The 20,379-nt window shown below is 55.9% G+C and overlaps 1 protein-coding gene across 2 annotated transcripts in view; it reads right to left on the bottom strand.

The window, feature by feature from the left end:
- Positions 1-2,170: 2,170 nt before the first annotated feature.
- The window catches only part of Ttyh3 (tweety family member 3), a 28,645-nt gene continuing 10,436 nt past the window's right edge, over positions 2,171-20,379 (bottom strand). The window contains exons 2-15 of one of the 2 annotated variants that reach the window (XM_032886386.1): positions 17,401-17,570; positions 17,020-17,131; positions 16,688-16,908; positions 16,257-16,352; positions 15,134-15,206; positions 14,817-14,892; positions 13,789-13,844; positions 13,127-13,219; positions 11,185-11,277; positions 10,855-10,991; positions 8,442-8,615; positions 7,732-7,807; positions 6,657-6,757; positions 5,026-5,113 (exon numbers count right to left, since the gene is read on the bottom strand). In XM_032886386.1, coding sequence (XP_032742277.1) covers positions 6,677-6,757; positions 7,732-7,807; positions 8,442-8,615; positions 10,855-10,991; positions 11,185-11,277; positions 13,127-13,219; positions 13,789-13,844; positions 14,817-14,892; positions 15,134-15,206; positions 16,257-16,352; positions 16,688-16,908; positions 17,020-17,131; positions 17,401-17,570 — 1,458 coding nt within the window. In that variant the 3' untranslated portion in view covers positions 5,026-5,113; positions 6,657-6,676. Of the gene's footprint in view, positions 5,114-6,656; positions 6,758-7,731; positions 7,808-8,441; positions 8,616-10,854; positions 10,992-11,184; positions 11,278-13,126; positions 13,220-13,788; positions 13,845-14,816; positions 14,893-15,133; positions 15,207-16,256; positions 16,353-16,687; positions 16,909-17,019; positions 17,132-17,400; positions 17,571-20,379 lie in introns of both variants that reach the window. The other variant, XM_032886387.1, reaches the window with a different exon arrangement.

Here is a 20,379-nt window from a genome sequence, read left to right as displayed (position 1 = left end):
TTTTAAAGTTGGAGCTGGAGAGATGGCTCCGTGGTGAAGAGGAACCAGGTTCGATTCCCAGCACCCACATGGCTGCCTACAACTGTCTCCAATCCTAGGGGATGTAACACCGTCTCCTGGCCTCTACAGACACCAGGCAGACAGACAGACAGACAGGTTAAAATACTGGGGAGTGGTCTCTGTGTGTCAGGGTGCACATGTGCAAGTTAGGTCATGAGGCTTAACAGGAAGTACCTTAGCCAGCTTCACCATCTCACTCATCTTTTGGCAATTTTCTTAATTGGTGTATTTCCATTGTACCCAGTAATTGGCTTCATTAAGATAGCTCTATTCACCCAGTGCCCTGACCACATTCACATTCATCCCCCACACCTTCTATCTCCCCTAGGAGAGTTGTCTTTCTGAGGTAGTCCGTCTGTCTGTCTGTCTGTCTGTCTGTCTGTCTGTCTGTCTGTCTCTCTCTCTCTCTCTCTCTCTCACACACACACACACACACACACACACACACACACACACACACAAGAATTGAAAACGAGTCTCAGTCAATAGAGTGCTTACCAAGTGTTAACTAAGTCCTGGGTTCAAACGGACATCACACGGACATCTTTGGATACACAGAATTCAAGGCCAGCCTGGACTTCACCTTGAAAACCAAGTAAGACTGGAGAGAGAGAGCTTCAGTGGCTAAGAGCACTGGCTGTTCTTCCTGAGGCTCTGGGGTTTGAATCCCAGCATCCATATGTTGGCTTAGAACTGGCCCGACGCCCTCTTCTGGCCTCTGCCGGTACTGCATGCATGTGATGCAAAGACATACATGCAGGCAACACTCATACACATACAATAAAAAAAGTAAAACAACAGAAGGGGGAAATGTATAAAACTACCCAGCCCTGCTTTCTGTCCAACTACATATGTAAAGACACTTGGTAAATCCATGGAAGGGACCCCAGGACCAAGAGGCATCCCATATTGGACCCTGGAGTTTGCTTAGATGTTGTCATGGAGTTTAGGTCCTTGGGTGCCACCTAGTGGCCACAGCTGATGACTTCCCACAATGGAACTCCCAGTGTGAGTCCCAGCTTTCCAGAGACCCTCTCCCAGATCTAGGAATACAACCAAGAAGAAGGGACTGCAGGCCTTTGCGTTGGCCTAAGTTCCGTGTGATACTAAATACAGTCCTCTCCCATTTATTCGGTTTTTCCCCTTGGTGGTGCTGAGAGTTGAACTATGAGTCTCGCATATGCTAGGCGAATGCTCAAAGTCCTGAGTACATCCCTAGCCTTCTAATGTCTGATCTATGCCGTATGGGAGGCATTAAGAGGCTCATGTGCTGTCTTGGGCTGGTTATCAGTGTGGGTCAAGCAGCAGGTGCCGGCACGAGCATTCTCAGCAGAACCACTGTCTGCTCCCCTCCTCCTCAACATAAACGTCCCACAGGAAGCTCTGGGCATTGTGGATAGACTGGCAAGTACAGTCCTGAGGAGAACCAGCACCTCCTGCTAGACCCTTGCTTCCCATGAACCCTGTTCTGGCTTTCACATGCAACTTCCTCACTGGGGCGCTAGGCAGGTGCTTTACGATTACCCACACCCTAGCCACTCACTGGGGGATTCTAGGCAGGGGCTCTACCACTGAGCCACACCCCAGCCCCTCACTGGGGGATTCTAGGCAGGGGCTCTAGCGCTGAGCCACACCCCAGCCCCTCACTGGGGGATTCTAGGCAGGGGCTCTACCACTGAGCCACGCCCCCAGCCCCTCACTGGGGGATTCTAGGCAGGGGCTCTACCACTGAGCCACGTCCCCAGCCCCTCACTGGGGGATTCTAGGCAGGGGCTCTACCACTGAGCCACGCCCCCAGCCCCTCACTGGAGCCGTGCTCCAGTACAAAGCTTTCCAACTGGTCCCCAGCTTCTAGATTCTTCCATCTCTTCCTGACTCAGCAGCTAAAGCAGTTCAGCTGAAATGATTACTGGACAGTGTCACTCTCAATGGCTCCTTACCAGCCAATGAGGTCCTGCTCTCCTGTCCATGAAAAGTACTAAACATTGTTCCCACAGACCTCACTCAGCACCCATGTCCCTAGCCTGAGCTACAAGCAACCACCCTGTGTACAGCTTATGGCTCTGGAGTCTTTAGCCCGTTCAGTGGGGGGGGGGGGAAGAGAACACGCTGTTTTTTAAAATTGTTTATTTTAAAACATGAAACTCAAGCTGAATAGAGACCACAGAAATTACATGGACAAGAACTTTAGTTATTTGCCAAGAAAAATAAAGTTCCCCAAAGAAAATAAAAATCAAACCCCAAACCCAGTTTAAAAATGAAAGCACGGCAACAGTAACACACAGCCATGGCCCTACGGAGGCTGGAGGGGAACTTGGGGCTGGCTCGATTCAGATGACATTGTCCACTGGGGGCAGATGCAGGCAGAGGGAAGTAACTGGGAGGCAAATGTCTCAAAATCATATACAGGAGGAAGTGTGCAGAACACCACCCTTGTGATTAAAAACAAAGAGAGACCCTGGTCACCTGTGGCCCAGGAGCTAACCATCCACCTTCTGGGCCCGGCAGAGCTGGGACCTGGTAGGGCAGACATTGGAGCTAGGGTCAGGAATTGCATAGTGATATAGGGTGGGAGGGCGGGCACTGGGAAAAGGGCTTGAAGGATGCTCCAGGCCAGGATCTCCCACTGCTCACATAAACTCGTTTGCTGGGGTGGCAGCCTTCAGTCCTATCAGCTTTCCCAGTCACACCCCTGCTCCGGGCTGGGCTAGGGATCTGGCTTCCTTCCATTGGGTGGCTCAGCCCTCCTTGTTACCCACCAGAACTGTAGCGTTCCCTTGGGTAAGAGAACTGGGGACCAATCACAGGCAGCTGGCACTGGACTGCTTACCCCTTGGGGATGTGGGGGGGACCACTGGGATTGAATAGGTAAGTGGCACCCCAGAAATCAGGAAACGAAACGAAACAAACCACAGTGGTAGGAGCCGTCTCCTCCGCGGAGGTCAGGGTGAGAACCCCCTTTTCACTTCCCCTTGCTTCCTTTCTTCAGCCTCGGTGAGTGAAACGTCACAGATGAGGGCACGCACGCACATGACGGTCAGGACTCCCAAGACAGCACAAGTTCACAGCCACGTCCGGGCAGTGCCCGCCTCTCATGCTATATACATTCACCTTGTGGCCAGCTCACGGCCAAGGGGCAGCATTTGTGCTTCTGAGAGGCCCCAGGGCACACCCAGGCACCCAAGTAGGGGTGCCCCATACCTCCCTCTGGACCTTAGGCCAGGAACATACCCACAGTGGGCAGACTGGCTGCAGCTGGGCCTCTATGGCCCTAGAGGTTCCTGGCACCAGATCAGTTGGAGCCAAGGGCAGGGTCCCCTGCATTGAGGTTCTGTCAAGCTTAGGAGCTACAGATGCCCAGATTGGGACCCCTAGACCCTTTGAGTCCTCTGCCCACTCCTTTTGGTCCCAGACACCAGCACAAACAAAGGGGTTGTTTGGGAAGGAAAGCAATGTAGACCCTCTCCCCTCTGGGGGGGAGGGAGCTGAAGCCCAGGGGGTTCTGGGATCCGTAGCTGCCAGGTTGCTCCAGGAGGGCCACAGGTCTGTAAACCAACTACCACAGGGTCCCAGCCTTGCCCCTCCCGCCACATGCTGCTCTACTGGCCCATAGCTGGTAGCTGCCTGTCCCACAGACCAGAGCTCATACTGGGTGGCTGGGCCGGGGAGAGGCTCCAGGTTCCGATTTGGAAGCTAATTCAGACCCTTGCAGCAGGGAGCACAGCAGACGTCACACACTAAAGCCAAAAGCACCTTAGGCAAGCGGTGTTCTGGGCTGGGGGGCTGAGGCCACACAGACCTCAGTCCCCAGTCTCCAGGACATGCTCCTCCTGGGGCAGCACCTGCCTGGGGAGGGGTCTCTAGGCCCTTTGAGTAGCCTGTGGGTCTGGCCCCTCCCGGGCAGCACCCCACAAAGAAATGACCATTCTAGCCCTGGCTCCAGGCTAGACTTAGGGTCACGCTTGCTGGCTCAGGGTCAGCCAGGAGTGCCCATGGCAGCTGAGAGTGAGGTTAGTGGTTAGTCCCAGCGGGGGCCCTCTGAGGCTGGGGGCACATTCACAGCCATCACAGGTTCAGCCCCCCAAGGGTGGGCTCCAGAGGGCACTGCCGCTTGTCCTGGGTGAGAATGAAATTGAGAGGAAAGTGGGCAGTGTCCTGCGTCGCCTATGTCCCAGACCGCCCTGGAGATGACAAACATGGTCAGTGCAAAAACAAAGGGGACGAAGAAGCTGCCACTCTCCGGGAACGAAGGGAAAGAGGGTTTGGCACCAAGAAGGTGGCCAGCACTGAGAGGCCAGGGAGGGCGTGACCTGGGCTCTGCATGGCACCTGCTGTCGGGGGAGGGCTGGCTGGGCGCTGAGGGAATCTGTAGGAAGAGCCCCACCCTAGAGGCAGCTCAGAACCGACAGGAAGAGCCAAGTAAGCTGGGTGGTAAGGGAAGGCAGGCGCCGGACATTGCGAAGACGAGACTGTGTAAAGGGGTCCTTCGGGGGTGAGCAGGTGGGCGCCAGGCACAGGGTCCGCCTGTGGAGAAGTGGTCCTCACGTGTCAGCAGCTAGGGCAGTACCAGGAAAGGCTTGGTGCAGCTGGAGGGAAGGAGCGCCCAGAGTGCAAGGGACAGCGTGAAGGGTCACCTGTGGAAGGAACGTGGGGTAGAAGCACCTGGCACAGAGCAGGGCTCAGGGAGCCCAAGAGGACAGAAGGACAAGGGGAGACGGAGGCAGGCGGGGGCAGGTTGCTGGTGGCAGCGTCTGTCCAGGCGAGTGCCCCAGAAGCCTCACTTCTCAGGCTGGCCTGGAGCTCATGCTGGGCACCTCCATGCCTCCTGCAGGGTGGGTATAGCGGGGGAGCCTTCAGATGTGCCTAGGGCTGGCCTGGTGTAGCTTGTGGAGGGTCCGGCAGGGTAGAAGCAGCAGTGCTGGCATAGGAAGGGTGGGGCAATTGGCACGTGGGGGCAGATGGCTGGCCGGTGCGCGGTCTAGTGCCCGCTGCCGCTGGAGTCGGGGCGAGGCTGGCTCGTTGCGAGGTATTTGGCTCTCATGCTGGAGGTGTACTGGAGGAGAGAGGGAAGGAGGGACCAGGGTCAGGTGGGTTCCTAGGTGGGACTGAGCAGCCAGTAGCCTCTTTGATGTGGTCCTTGGTAGGGTGAGCCACAGCCGACCCTTGGGGGGCAGAATACAGCAGTGGGGAGCATGGTTGGCAAAATCCTAAGGTAAGAGGTCACTGGTCCAGGGCTGGACCAAGGACTGAGTACAGATTAGGGGGGTGATGATACCTAGAGTACAAAGGTCAGCCTCTGTAGCCGAGGCTAGACCACAGAGGCAAGCACCCTTCCCAGTGAAGTACATTCAGTTCTCTTCTGTCACTAAGCCACTCTCACAGTCCCAGTCAGATCTTTGCCACCTCCAATAATTCAGCTTAAAGGCTCTGAATGCACCACACATGCTAAGAGCGGGAAGGCCACGCGAACCCCGCCTCTACACCTCTGCCTCGGAGCTGTGCCCTGGGTCAAGGCACGGGCTCCCAGGGCAGGCCCACCCACAGGCGGCTAGGCCACTGACCACAGCTACTGTGTCCACCGGAGTTAGGAGGCTTAAGCCTCCTCCCCAGCCATTCAACTCCACTCCCCCATCCCCACCCCCGGAAACAGGGGTGCTTCAGGCTAGAGTGGCTTTGACCTACCCCTTGGATGGGAAAACTAACTAAAGGATGTGTGACTCAGGACAGAGGTTACTGCCTGGTTCTGCAGATGGTCTACACATCTTGGTCTACACCTTAACAATAGCACCGGTGTGAAGGTTTGGGTGGAGTGTGTGTGTGAGTGTGCGTGTATGCGTGTATGTGTGTGTGCGTGCATGCTTGTCTGTGTCTGTTTGCAAAGGAACATGCCTCTAAGCATGTGCCAAGGCCAGGCAATGTGCAACGAGTTTGCATGTCCGAGGCAGGGCCAAAGGTCACCAGCACTCAGAAGATCAGGCAGGATGACCCCCACCCAGCCCACCCCAGGGAGCACAGGCTAGCTCCACAGTTCCCAAATGAGAGAGAGAATGCTCCCGGGGTCCTGAGTGCTTTCCTGAGACATTCTAAGTTAAGGTTGCAAGCAGCCTATGAGGCGGCCATGGTGCAGGGGTGGGAGGAGCAGGGCCCAGAGCCATGTCATTCCATGGACATGCAGAGGTGACAAGGGATGGGGGCTGGAATGGGACAACTGGTGGGATGGGACAGGAAGTGATAGCCCAGAGAGGCCTGGAGGAGCCCAAGCAGGCACGGGGCAGGGGGCAGATATTCACACCCATGAGCACACCTATGGGTACCTGTGCATGGGTCAACATGCAGGACCACATACCCAGGGACCCACCTCTGCACCCAAAGTCAGATGCCCACATGGGCCTGGACGGAAGTGACAAGACGGGCTGGGCCACCTGCAGCTGGTGATAGAGTCAAGCCTGGACTGGGGTCCCTGTGACATCAGTGGGCTCAGGACCACTGCAGGGGCCTCCAGACCCCCAAACAGTGGGTGGAGGATGGTGAGCAGGGGTCAAGGCATGGAGGTGCAGGCGGACAGCCGTGCGGGATGGGGGCTGGGTGGTCAGTACCTGTCACTCTGAGGGTACAGCTACCACAGTGTTCGGGCGCTGTCCATGGGTTTAAACTGCCAGCCTGCATGGCTGCCAGAGTCCAGGGCAGCCAGGTAGCGCTAGGAGGGCCCAGGGTGGGAGGGATGCAGGAGAGAGAGAGAGAGAGGGGTGTCCTCAACGCCAGGCGTGGCCGGCCCCAAGTAGACCATGAGACCAGAGGGCCAAGGGTGAGGGCAGTCAAATGTGACATAGAGGCCTGACAGTCCCTGGTCCAGGTCCTGGGCATCCCAGCCCCGCCTTGCGCTAGGGGACATTGGGGCGATGTGGCTGACACATGGTGGATGTTCCTACAGCAAGGCGGCCTTCAGCCTCTTAGGTCCTGTCCTCACAGCCCAGCCCTCAGGAAGCCGCAGGGGGCCCCATCTTTCCAACAGCACCTACTCTTTGGCACCAAGTCCACCCTGATCCTTCTGTCCTACCTGTCACTCCAGGGGGCTTGGAAAGTACATCAGGTCTGGGACACAGCAGACTGGGGCTGAGACATGGGGGATGTTTAGAGAGAGAAAGGAAGAAAGGCAGGGGAAAGGTAAGAAGGAAGGAGGGAAGGAGGAAACGCAGGAGGGAGGAGAAAAATGGAAGGGAAGAGAAGGGAGAACAGAGACAGAAGGGTGAGAGGAGGGAAGAGGGGAAAGAAAGGAGGAGGAGAGTGAGGAAGAGGAGGCAGGAGGAGGAGGGGAGGGGAGAGAGGAGGGGGGGAGGCTTTAATGGTGAAGCTGCCAAGCCAAGGCATTGCGAAGACCAGGGGAAAGGTGGGGAGAGAGCACGGGGGCCCTGCTGGCTGCCTGCTCATCTCAAGAGAGAACCAAGGGCTGCCCTGCTGGTTGGGTAGTAGAACCCAGAGGCTGTCCACACTGATTCCTAGGCTCCTCAAGGCTGGCAAGAGCTGCAGGACCCACCCAGCCCCATCTATTTAGGCCCTGGTATTGCAGGCCCATGCGGCCTGTGAGAGCCACACCAGGGTACTGTGGCCGCAGATAGGCAGAGCCCTCAAGCCCAAGAGTCTCCCCATCCACCCTCCTGCCCTGAGACTTACTGAGGGCGGTGGGGACTCGCGCCCAATGAGGGGGGTGTTCTCACAGCGGGGATTCTGGAAATTGGCATTCTGGCTCCTGAGTGGAAGGGGAGAGAGAGCAGTGAACAGTCAGGGCCACATGGTGCTTACTCTGGGGGGGGCCATCTTTCTATTGTTGTTTTGGGGTATTTGTCATAGGTTTTGTTTGGTTTGGTTTACATAGGGTCTCACATAGCCCAGGCTGGCCTTGAACTTGCTATGTTGCCAAGGGTGACCTTCAACTCCCGATCCTCCTGCCTCTACCTACTACTGAGTGATGGGGTCACAGGTGTGGATGCTGTGGAGCCAGGCAGGCCCCATGCCTGGCCAGCTCTGCCAATGTTACCCTTGCAGTATCAAACTCAGAACAGTCCTCAAGGCATGCCAGCCTCCCTGGCAAAGTCAGAGTCCACCAGGTTACCAGTCTACCACAAAGGCACTCACCCTCCACCTGGCCATGTGCCCCTCCCCCATGGCTTTTGACTGGGCTCACCTAGTCACAGATTAGTGCCAGGCCATTCCACATGAAGCCCTGGCTGCCCAGCCTTGATGAAAGCCCCCCACCCCATATCCCGAGCACCTCCATGCAGCTATACAGGCCCCACACCTGCCCCCCTCCCCAAAGCCTGACAGTTTGCAGGCTCCCCAGCCGAGCTTGTGCATGGTCCCTGTCCCCGACCTCCATAACTCACATGTACTCGGTGACCGGGGCATTGCTGACAGTGTGGGCGGCGGCTGGGATGCTGGCTTCACTGCCGTAGCTGCTTCCGCAGCTGTACAGGCTGGGCATGTGCACTCGGTAAAGGCTGTCATGGGCCTGCCTCGGCCCTGGGGCCGTCTCCTCTTCCCCATCCTCATCTGCGCCTCTGCAGGGAGGGACAGCAGCACAGGCTCAGCGTCCTTAGTCTGGACACTGACACATGCATGGCAAGGTTATGGGCTGGTCTTTGTCCTCTGAGTGGCATCCATTGGGGCTAGGGTGTTCTTATTTGGTTTTGCAGGGCCTGTCCTCGACCTTGGGTGGCCGGAGGTGACCTGCTCGGCTCCCCTCTGGCTTCCCACCCTCTACTCCCTGTGCTCTGCTGTTCCACACGGAATGCAAGGCTGGGCCACTGGGTGGGAAGCACTCCGAGGTGGGACAGTCGAGCTGCTGGTATGTCACAACTGAGCTAGGCAGGACCCTCACACATAGCTGTCACCTGGCTTCCAATATGTGGCCCTTTAAAAAGAAAGTGACTTTTAACTTTGAATCCTGTGCACTTGTGAGGGGAGGGCATCTGTGCACATGAGTGCAGGTGCTCGTGGAGACCAGTGGAGGGTGCTGTCTGCCCTGGAGTCAGAGTTCAAGCAATTGTTAGTCTGACCAGCACGGGTGCTTGGAATTTAACACGGGTCCTCAGCAAGAGGCAGCGTGCACTCTTCACTGAGCTACTGCTCCAGCTCCATACCACGGGTCCTTTCAGAGACTGCCTTTACAAGAGCAACGTGGGAACCTGTTCAACCACATAGTTAGCATGGGTAGAGTCAGGACCTGACCACAAACATGGAATTCTGAGGCTCTCGGCCACTCTCCTACAGGCTCCATGTATGTCACCATCATCATCACCATCATCACTGCCACCTACCACTGTCACACAACTGCCACCATCACTATTGCTAGAATCACTAATCCCCACCATCCCCAGCATCATGACTTGTACCATCACCACCACCATCATCTCTCCAAATCACCATGGCCATCACTAACACCATCACTACCACCATGACATCTGCCACAGCCCCCAGCATTTCCATAGTAACCAGAATCACATCACAACTGTAACCATCACCGCCACCTGAATCACTCTCACCATCCATCATTATGACCATCACCATCTCCATCATCACCACCACCACCACCACCTCCACCATTATCATCACTGTCATCACCACCACCATCATCACCATCACCACTGTCATCACCATCACCACCATCACCATCATCACCACCACCACCATCACTGTCACCACCACCATCATTACCATCACCGTCACCACCACCACCATCATCACCACCACCATCACTGTCATCACCACCATCACCACCACTGTCATCACCACGACCACCATCATCAGGCTGCTACCACTGCCATCTCCAGTCACCAGCACGTACCCTCCGCCTTCATCGGAACCTTTACCACCATTACTGCCCTGATACCCACCCTCATTATCGTGAGCAGCAGCGGTGTTGTCATCCCGACTTCTGCATTCGTCCCCAGCCCCACCTCAAACATCATCCTCATAACAGCCACCACAGACCGTCCCTCCCCCTCCTCACCACCACCACCCTCCGTTTTTGTCTTTCTGCTTGGGTTTGTTTGTTTGTTTGGTGTTTAGAGACAGGGATTCTCTGTAGCCCTGGCTGTCCTGGAACTAACTCTCTGTGTAGTTCAGGTTGACCTCTAACTCACAGAGCTCCACCTGCCTCTGCCTCTGCCTCCCAAGTGCTGGAATTAAAGTTGTATGTCACCATGTCCACCATCACAAGCCTCCTCACCACAGCACAGGCATGGGGGACAAACCTGAGCGGACATACCTGTCATCTGAGCTGGGCACAGACAGCACCCATGGCTCCAGTGGAGAGAGGGGAGAGGTCTGAGAGATTGTCAAGGAAGGAAGCCTGACTCTCCATGTCTCCTCAACCTAGTCCTACGCTGAGGAAAATGAGGCAGGGGTCACGAGGCTCCTGACTTCAAAGATAAATACACAGGGGCCACATCTGGGGTTCCCAGCAGGATATGGCCGCCAGAACTTCCTACTGCAGAAGCCAAGTCCTTGCCATCCACAGCTGTGCACATCTGTCCCGGGACTTGTGGAAGACACGCTCTGCTGCAGTCTTCAGGGTGTAGGGCATGAAGCTAACACAAGGGGGCAGGAGAGGCTGGCTCTATCCCTGCCTGCAGTGGATGGATGGATATCTGTTTCCACCTTTATAGGCTCACCTAACAGCAGGCAGCGCCAACCGGCTTCAGAGGCCTGGGAAGTATTCGGAGGTGAGGAAGTGCTTGTCTCTCACCTCCAGAGTGTACGGAATGCCCAAGCCCCGCACTCTGGTGAAAACCTTACCTCTTCTGTTGCCAGGTGTGTGGAATGCTGCAGACGATGGAGCTGAACATGAGGGCTGTGACAAAGGAAAAGAGGGCCAGGTAGATGAGGCCCTCCACACCATCGTAGCAGAAGCCAGTCAGTGCCTGCACATAGTCCTGAGCAGAAAGAATGGGGCACAAAACCGGGGACAGGGAGAGAATTGAGGACAGGCAGTGAGATCTACTTGCTAGGCCACACTGATGTCCCTTACATGAGGCAGGGTAGAAGACCCACCAAGCATCCCAAGGGCCACCCACCTCTTTCTGATGGCTCCCCTCCTCCCTGCCCCCAGCTGCCTGGTGGCCTTACCAGGTGCAAGCTGCGGCAGTCCACCAGGGCGGTGAGATGCTGGAGATTCACCTCCGTGCCGTTGAGCACCTCCTGGATTCGGAGCAAGGGATCCTGGGGCGGACAGGTCATACATCACTTGGTGTTAGCGTAATGACTGGGAAGACCCCGAGGAGCCACAGGACCCCCGGTGTCCTTCCATCTCCCAACTAGGAAGCCGCCTCTGAACCTTTCCCTATACAGCCCCATTAGGGTTTTCAGAAAGGCAAGTCTGGGTTCCATGCCTTGGAAACAGAGGGACCAGGGAACCTCCAGATTCCTGTCCAATGTGGTCACTGCTAAGAGGACAGATTTAATTAATTTTGTTAAGAGTCTTGCTGTTTACTGAAAGTGATTTCGAACTCATAATCCTCCTACCTCAGCCTCTTGAATGCCGGGATTAGAGGTACATACACTACCACACCTGGCTGGATTTCCCTCACTGACATGTGTCACTGACTGGGCCGTTCTACTTGTAAAAATCTTATTTTAGAAGGCAGAAGAAATGGCTCAACAGTTAAAAGAGCATTGGCTGCCCTTCTAGCGGACTCAGGTTGGATTCCCAGCACCTACATGGTGCCTCACAATTGTCTGTGACCCTAGTTCCAGATCTGATGTCCTCTGGGCTATACAGGAACCAACGTGGTGTACGAACACACGCGCACACACACACACACACACGCACGCACGCACGCACGCACGCACGCACGCACGCACGCACGCATGCACGTGCAGAAAGCCGTATTTTAGGCTGGTTCTGGTGTACAACCCTAGTGCTCCTCAGAAGCACAGGCAGGAGGATTACTGCATAGCGAGAGTCTTTTCTTTTTGTTTTTTTTGTTTTGCTTTTTGAAAGACAAGAGTCTCACTCTGTAGCCCTGGCTGTCCTTGAACTCACAAAGATCCACCTGATCCTGCCTCTTGAATGCTGGCACTAAAGGACTGTGCCACCTCACCTGGATGCTGAACATTATTTTTTTTTCTTTTTGGTTCTTTTTTTCGGAGCTGGGCATCGAACCCAGGGCCTTGCGCTTCCTAGGCAAGCGCTCTACCACTGAGCTAAATCCCCAACCCCGATGCTGAACATTATTAAGGGGTCACCTATGATCTGGGAGCTTGTGCTAGGAAAACAGAAAGGCCCTGGTGTGAGGGACAGAGTTGTGTCCACGAACCGTGGGCTAAAGGCCCAACCCAGAACCTCAGAAAGTCACAGGTCAGAGGGAAACATTTTCTTTTTTAGGGCTGGGATGGAATCCAGGGCCTAATATATGCCTGACGAGCACTTTGCACCAAGCCAGTGAGACACAGGTCTCACTGGCGCCCAGGCTAGACTCTCACTCTCTATGCAGCTGAGACTGACCTAGAAGGCCAGATCCTTCCCCGGTGTTCACCAAGAGTCAGGTGTGTGCCACAATACCCAACCAGGCCTTGTTTTTTTGAGATGGGGTTTGACCAGGTAGCCCAGGTTAGTCTATAATCCAAGATCTTGCCTCAGCCTCCTGAGTCATTCTATGATTACAGCCACGTCACTATGCCAAGCTTGTCTTACTTTTTGGTATAAAGAACAAAAACATTTTATTACATTTTATGTGGTGTGCTGTGTGTGTGTGTGTGTGTGTGTGTGTGTGTGTGTGTGTGTGTGTGTGTGCGCGCGCGCGCGCTATGTGTATAAGCATGCCACAGAAAGCACAGGAAGGTCAGAGGACAACACGTAGGAATCACTTCTTTCTTTCTGTCCACCATGTGGGTCTCTGGGATTGAACGCAGGGTGTCAGGCTTGGTGGCAGAGACCCTTTCCATTCTGAGCTACCTCACCAGCCTCTCAAATATTTTATAAACCTGTGGAAAATGTCCAAGGAAAAGGAGGGAGGGAGAAGAGAAGGTTCCTGTCAGTCAGGGCCACCCTTGCCCATAGCCCCCTCACCTTGGTGGCTGGGTGCTCCCGGGGGACACTCTTCAGCAGCTCGGCAACGACATCTTGCATTTCCACGAGAGCCTTGTGGCTACCTGACAGCTTCTGCTCCACAGAGAAATATGGAATCCAGTGGCTGCCAGTTGCTCCTCCTACCCCAGCCCTCCCAACAGGGGCAGCCCTCAAGGCCCCAAGTGGTTCAGTTATGCCTGACTCCATGCAATAGGCTACAGGAAACCCCTTCTCCCTGAAGGTACCCACGCAGGGGACAAAAGCCTGTACTCACTTCAGAGAGCAAAACAAAGCATTCTCAATGGAAGTGTATCTTCAGGATGCAAGGATACCCTCACCCCTTTAGCCTTACGACAGGGGGTACGAGATACGGCTAGCTGGAACTGTCAAACTCTTCAATGGGCTCTTCCCATACCTTCTCACACACACCAGTCAGCTAGCCTCTGTCCTGCAGGGCTGCTGAGGGAAGCCCCAAGAATGCAAGGCATCCTGAGGTTCCCCCATTACGTAAGTTGTCACAAGGATGGGACAGCAGATTAGCATCCCCAAGCTGGGCTAGCGGCTTCAGATACTTGGGCTTGGAGACTGGGCCCATGGCTCTTTCAGCCTCTCCCCACACCATGTCCTTGGCCTTGGCCACTCAGGACCAGCCTGGCTCTCACCTGCTGGAAGGGGTTGGTGGCACGGGGCGAGCAAGCCAAGTAGTATTGCAAAATGTCTGTGAAGAGAGGGGAGGGGCTGAGTGCAGGTCCTGCCTGTGTCTGCATGCAATTACGTGCATTCCCGTTGTCCTCAAGAGTGCCCGCTTGTGTCTGGGTGTCCACATGTGCCAATGCTTGGAAATGGTACATGTCTGCATGCATGTGCTTCCACAGTCTTATATGTACATGCATTCACACACACACGGGCATGTGCGTTTGCATATGCGTGAGGCTGGGGCCCCTGAAGTATGCAGGGCACTGGGAGGTGGACCTCCCTGCTCTGAAGCACTAGGTGGAATGGGGTCCCAGTACACACACCCAGCCGTACGTTCTGCGTCCCATTTGGTTTCTAGGGCTGCAGGACCAGGGCCATGGCTCCTCACTTTCTCCCTGCAGTCAGGGTGTCAGAAGTCCTGTTGGTCCCACCTTGAGGGAATGTCCTTGCCCATTTCCACCAGCTCAAGCCCCCACTATCTGGGCCTGTGGCTCTCCGACAGCTTCTCCTTCCTTCCGTCAGCCAGCGGTCTTGGGAGGTTTTTGTTTATTTTATACTTTTGTGATTTTTGAGACAGTCTCACCCAGGTTGAGCCCGGGACTCAAGATCCTACTGCTATCACCTCCTCATTCCAGTGTGTGCTGTGCCCAACCTCAGGCAGGAATACCACAGCAGGTCTTGGGCCCATCCCTTTCTTCCCCACTACAAAAAAAGCCCATACTCAGCTGTGGTTCAGCTTCCCACCCTCTCTGTTCCCAATCAGCTGCTTCACAGACATGGCGGGGGCTTCTGCCTCAGACATCCAGTAGAAAGGCCGCTCCTGTTTAGCAAGTGTGCCTCCCCCTGGCTGCCTACTCAAGTAGCCTGGGGCACTGGTTCCCGGCCTACACCGATTCTCCCTGAGGCCAAAGGCCTGTGAGGGCAAGAATTCCTCGGCCTGCTCCACCTTGCTGTCTGTCCTGGGTCACTCCAGTCCGCGTAGCCACAGACTCACCCCCACTCAGCACTGAGTACTCCTCCACCATCTTGGTCACGAAGGTGTCAGGGTCTATGCAGAAGTCGCTGGAGCCCTGAGGTGGAGAAGGCAAGAAAGGGCCGGTGACCAAGCAGGGCCTCAGAGGGAAGCCAGGCCCGCCCGGAGTTCTCAGGAAGATTCTGCCCCCAGGACATGACCTTTGTTCCGGGAGACGAGTACAATATAGGAAAAATGGGTTTGTGTGACCCAGGGCATGATGAGGGTTCATAGGAGTATGGCTTCCTAATCCCCACTAAAGCCCACCGGATGACAATTCCTGGGCCCCTGCCACTCACCACAGACACGGCCAGCTCCAAGCCCAGTGCACCCCAGCTGATGACCAGGGCCAAGACACCCAGCAAGCAGACCCTTGGGGCAAAGAAGGCCTGTCAGGCTGGGAGGAGGGGACATGCCACACACACAGCCATAGGACAGAGTGCCAGGCCTGCAGAGCCTAGGCCTGGGCTCCTGACACACACACAGGACAGTAAGTTCTCCTATGGCCTGGTCTCTGAGCTACTTAAGGCCCAGGACCTGGACAAATGCTCTTCCTGACTGAGATGGGACCGAACCCATGCTTGGAGACAAGCAAGCAGCCTGGGCTTGGCTAGGGGACCCAGGGGCACCCTCGGTACATCCTGTTTATAAGAAACGGTGATCACATCACATCCTACAACTAGGCCAACGGCACGCGATCCTTTGCATGACTGCCCCTCCCTCCCTCCCTCCATCCCTCCATCCCTCCGTCCCTCTGTCCCTCTGTCCCTCCCTCCGTCCCTCCGTCCCTCAGGTCTGCTCCAGCCACACCGGCCTCCGCTCTTCTACGCACTGCCCAACTGCAGGCCTGCGTGCTAACCTGCCTTCCTTTCCCTCCCCAGTGTCGAAGCATCCTTTCCTCTTTGGGGCCTCTGTCCCTTCTTCTGGAGCTCCATGGGTGCACCGCACATTGACGAATGCCCTGCCCTGAGGTTTCCTGCCTAAGCCCTGCCACCCGACCCTCAGCTTCAGTGCCGCTATCCTGTGAGGCATGGAGGTGCCACTGGCAGGGCTGGAGCGCTCTCAGCTCAGCAGTGCCCAATCCATACAGGAACCGAGAGGTGACTGCTCAGGTGGAACAGTGACGTCACCTTGCAGCCTCCCCATTGGTAACCTTCAGAGGAGGTGGGTTTGGTGCCAGTGGGTCACTTGCTCAAGGTGGCTGGCAAGGCAAGTGGCAGAGCTGGGCTGGAACCCAGCCGGGATGCCTGGTGTCTCCTCCACCGCCTTGAGACCTGGCCAGGTGGCTTACAAGTAACCCCAGCGCACCTCCTAGGGAGGTGAGTCTCACTGACGGGGAGGAGACGGGCTCTGTTACCTCATCCCATCACCCCATTCCTCCATCCCAGGACCCACAGGAGCCCAACTTCCCCTCCGACTCACCCAACCAAGATACCCTTGGAGCTTCGGATGAGGCCCACCAGCACGAGGAGGCAGATGATGACATCGAGTAACAGCAGGCCCAGGTACCCCAGCCACCTGTGGACGCACACAGGCGTTAAGGCCGACACAGATAAGGGCGGGGTAAGTAGCCCGGGACTTGTGTCTTTTTTGGCAGGGTCTTGCTATTCAGCCCAGGTTGGCCCGGTGCTCTCTGCCCCTTGCCTCAGAGTCCCCAGTGTGAGGACTACAGTTGTACACCACCAAGCCTGACTTGATGTCAATTCTTGAGGAATGCAGCGCCCCCACCCACAGGGATTCTTGCTGTGACTGGCAGTCTAAGGCTCAGGGACAAGGTAGAAAGTAGCCCCAGGGGGACGATGCTCTACCCGGGTGGGGTGGGGTGGGGTGGGGTGGGAAAGAAGCTCACGCACCTGTACCAGTCGTAGAGGTCCACCTGTTCAGCTAGCACCTCCAGCGACACTCCGGGGTTCCTCCAAAAGGGGATGGCGGCAGTATAGCCCAGCAGTGTCCCCAGGAGGGTCTGCAGCCGCTGCACAGCCCTCAGTGGCTCCTGTCGCCCAGCCAGCTGCCTCTCCAGGCTCTGCAGGTTGGGCTCTGCTGTGCGGTTCAGGGCCGCAGCCGTGTCCCACACCTTGGAGAGGAGCAACATAAGCTGGAACCAGGGGCAGAGCTGTCACCTGCACCACCAGGTGCGCACAGAAGGTTCTAGAACACACGGGACACTCCCCAGCCAGTTACTCACTCGGTCCTGGACCCCTGCCACTGTGCGGTTGGCATGGCGGAGTGAGTAGGTGGCTCGATGAACGCCATCGCTGGTCTCCCCGTTGCCGTAGAATCCCACCGCGATGCCCGCACTAGGGGAGGCAGAGTCATTGGATTCAGAGCTTGCAGCCGAGCCGTCCCATCCGCCCAGGCCTGGTGCCAGTGGTTTCCGACCTCCTTACCCGACCCCACGTCCTACAGTTTTATTGACCTTGCATCTTTCCCGGCCCTGCTCAGTCCTCCAAGCCCTGGCTCCCAACATCCTCTTGTCTCCCATGCTCATACCCTGCTTCCACCCAGGGCCCTTCAGCCGCTCCCTCCGGGAGAAGCCTCCGGCCTGGTCAAGCCCTCTCCCGCTTACCTGCAGACCAATGTGGCGATGATGACGCACCAGGCGGTGCAGCAGCAGTCTGCATCCAGGTGCTCGTCTGTTTTCCTCCGCCGGCAGCATAGCCAGAAGGAGTAGAAGAGCAGGAAAAGGAGGTCTAGGGCCAGGCAGGCCAGGGCAGCGGCCCCCAGCAGCAGCAACGCCTGAGAGCGGGCAGGTAGAGAGAAGAAGCACGCTAGAGGACGCAGGGCTGGGGCACGGTCCCATGTCAGCCGCTCTTCCCAGTGGTTCTGCATTTTTAAGTCTGCCTGCTTTCCCCAGTAAAGAAACTTCAGAAGCCCTGGTGTTGTGTCAGGTGTCACATGGCTGCAATTCTAGAACCCAGGAGGCTGAAGCAGGAGAGTTCCTGTGAGTTGGTATTCAGTCTGAGCAGTAGAGTAAGTTCAAAGGGGTGGACTACGGAGCAGAACTCTACCTCAAAAAACAAAAAGGGCTGGGACTGCAGCGATGGCTCAACTGGATGCTCTTCCAAGGGATAAGGGTTCAACACAGCACACACGTGGTAGCTAACAACTGTCTGAGACAACCGTCAGCAGGAGAGCAGACACCCTCCACTGGCCTCTGGGGGTGAGAAGCATGCATGTGGTACACAGACACACGCAAACACACATGCAAATAAAATAAAAATAAATCTTATTTTAAAAAAGAAATCTGGGTCCGTGAGACAGCTCAATAGACAGAGGCTCTGGTACTAAGATACCCGAGTTCAATCCCAGGACCTGCATGGTGGAGGGAGAGGGCACCCCTGACTCCAGAAGTTCTCCGGTCTCCACATGTGAACCATAACAATGTGTCCTCCCCTACCACCACCCCTCCCACACACATTAGAGAGGTAGACAGGAAGGACAAGCCAGTAAACAGGCTTAGTAACGGAAGTGTGTTTTCAGCTCACTCCCTGTGCTGTGTACAAAAGCAGGGTGGTGTTGAACATCGATTACTGAACAACTGGGCCACGTGAGAGATGCTACATGGTTACTTTCTCTGACCCTACCAAGGCTGTCCCCAGGCTCCGTGACTCTGAGCCTCTCCTGGACCCACCCCAACCTCTCCTCATCCTCCCTGGTCAGAGAGGGATTGCTGATGCCCCTTGGACAAGACTGCCCTCCTTGGGGCCAGTGACGGAGCTACAGAGGCAGAACGACTCTGCCCAGCTCCCTGGGGACAACAGGCTGTTCCGTCAACAGCCCTGGCAACCCAGTGGGCCATTTCCCAGGAGACAGTTGCCAGGCAGCAAAAGGATGGTGCTCCCTGCTCCCTGCCCGCCCAGAAGCCAGCTGGCTCCCACACCTGGAGGCAGGCTTCTGCACTCTCCATCTGGCCGTGGAGGTGCTGCCCGCACGTCCAGTTAACGTGGGCCGAGAACTAGGGTTCTGTGATCCAAAGCCACGATGCTGTCCTGAAGGCTAAGGGCCATTGGAACCTGGGCTTCTGATTGTGGCATAGTGCAGAAAAACCCTCAGACAGAGGCCAGAGCTCCACCAGGACACCACACACAGCCCATCTCCCACCAGCTTCACCTTGTCCCTCAACACTGTACCCTGTAGCTACCCGCAGTCTGGATGCTGCAAGGCACTAGAGGTAGGCATCTTGCTATGTTTGCATGGAGGGGAACCGGTACAGTGGGGGTGTGCCAGAGCCATCCTGTGAGCCCGAGTTCTTACGTCAGAAAGTCCTCCAAAGCCCAGGAGAGCTGACCCAGGAGTACACAGACCGGTGGGGACAGGAGCAGGCCAGCTTGAAGCAGGCAATACAGACAGATTCCAGGACCTGCCTATAGACTATAGGCCAGTCATAGGTGCTTCACATAGACAGGGCCAGTGACTAGACCCTGCATAGTGGCCATCAGTAAACACCAGCATGCTTGAATGCAGCATCCCCTAGATTCCCTCTCAATCTGTTGTCTGCCTGCTCATGTCTAGACATGGACAAAAGGTACCAATCCTCGGTAGGTTCCCTCCTCACAGGTTAGAGGCAAAGGACTGTATAGGCCTGTGAGAGCAACGGACCACCCTCTCCCTGGGTGCCAAAGGGCCACCCTAGGACACCCATGTCAACCAGCCCCACTTTGTCCCACAAGTCTAGAGTGTACACCTCCTCACTGGAAGGGTTCTGGGGATGAAGCCTGACACACGGCAGGCACAGCCTTTGGTTCTGCGGCCAGGGCACCCAGTGGTTCCTTGATCAGACCACATCTTCCCATTTGCTGGAAGGGAAAACATGTTGTGTAAGGTATGTCCCATGACAGGATCTGGGGTTGGGGGTGAGAATCCTGTTTGCAAATGGCACTGCTGTGTTGCAGAGGGATGCTCACAAAATGCCACAAGATGACAGGGACGTACAGGGACCAGCAGCTGACAGCCTTTGTGCAGGGAGTTTACAGAAGGGAATGAGAGGAGCCCTGGATAGATGAACTCACTGGCTTCTGCCATCATGCCCGAAGACCTGAGTTCATGCCTTGGGACCACATGGAGAGAACCAATTCCTACATGTTGATCGCTGCCTCCCTATCCACGGTATATGTACATGGGTGCACACATACACACATGTACACACATAAATAAAAAAAAAAAAAAACGGGCAGAGAATGTTAACCAATCTGCAGGGAAAAGAGCAGACAAGGTCACTGTCTGATACGGGGTCAGCATCGCTGGGGGAGGAAAAATACACAAGCTAATGGGGACACAGGCTTTGACGTCCATTTTTGTGGGGAGCCCCTAGAGAAAGCTACATGACTTCAGAGGGGTGTGGGGAAGACACATAAACCGAGGCTTACAGCTGGGAAAAGCACACACCCTTCTTGTCCACACTCAAACATTCAAGTCTATGTTCATACATGTGTTTGCAGTTGCACCCCCCCCACACACACACAAGTATCAATAGGTGTGGCCTTACCATTAACCCCAGCACTGGGGAGGCAGAGGTGGGCGGATCTCTGTGAGTTTGAGGCCGGCC

This window comes from Rattus rattus, chromosome 16 (assembly GCF_011064425.1).
Source record: "Rattus rattus isolate New Zealand chromosome 16, Rrattus_CSIRO_v1, whole genome shotgun sequence".
Lineage (NCBI taxonomy): Eukaryota > Metazoa > Chordata > Mammalia > Rodentia > Muridae > Rattus > Rattus rattus.
Note: the sequence above shows the minus strand (reverse complement) of the source record. Positions and strands in the feature narration are given on the sequence as shown.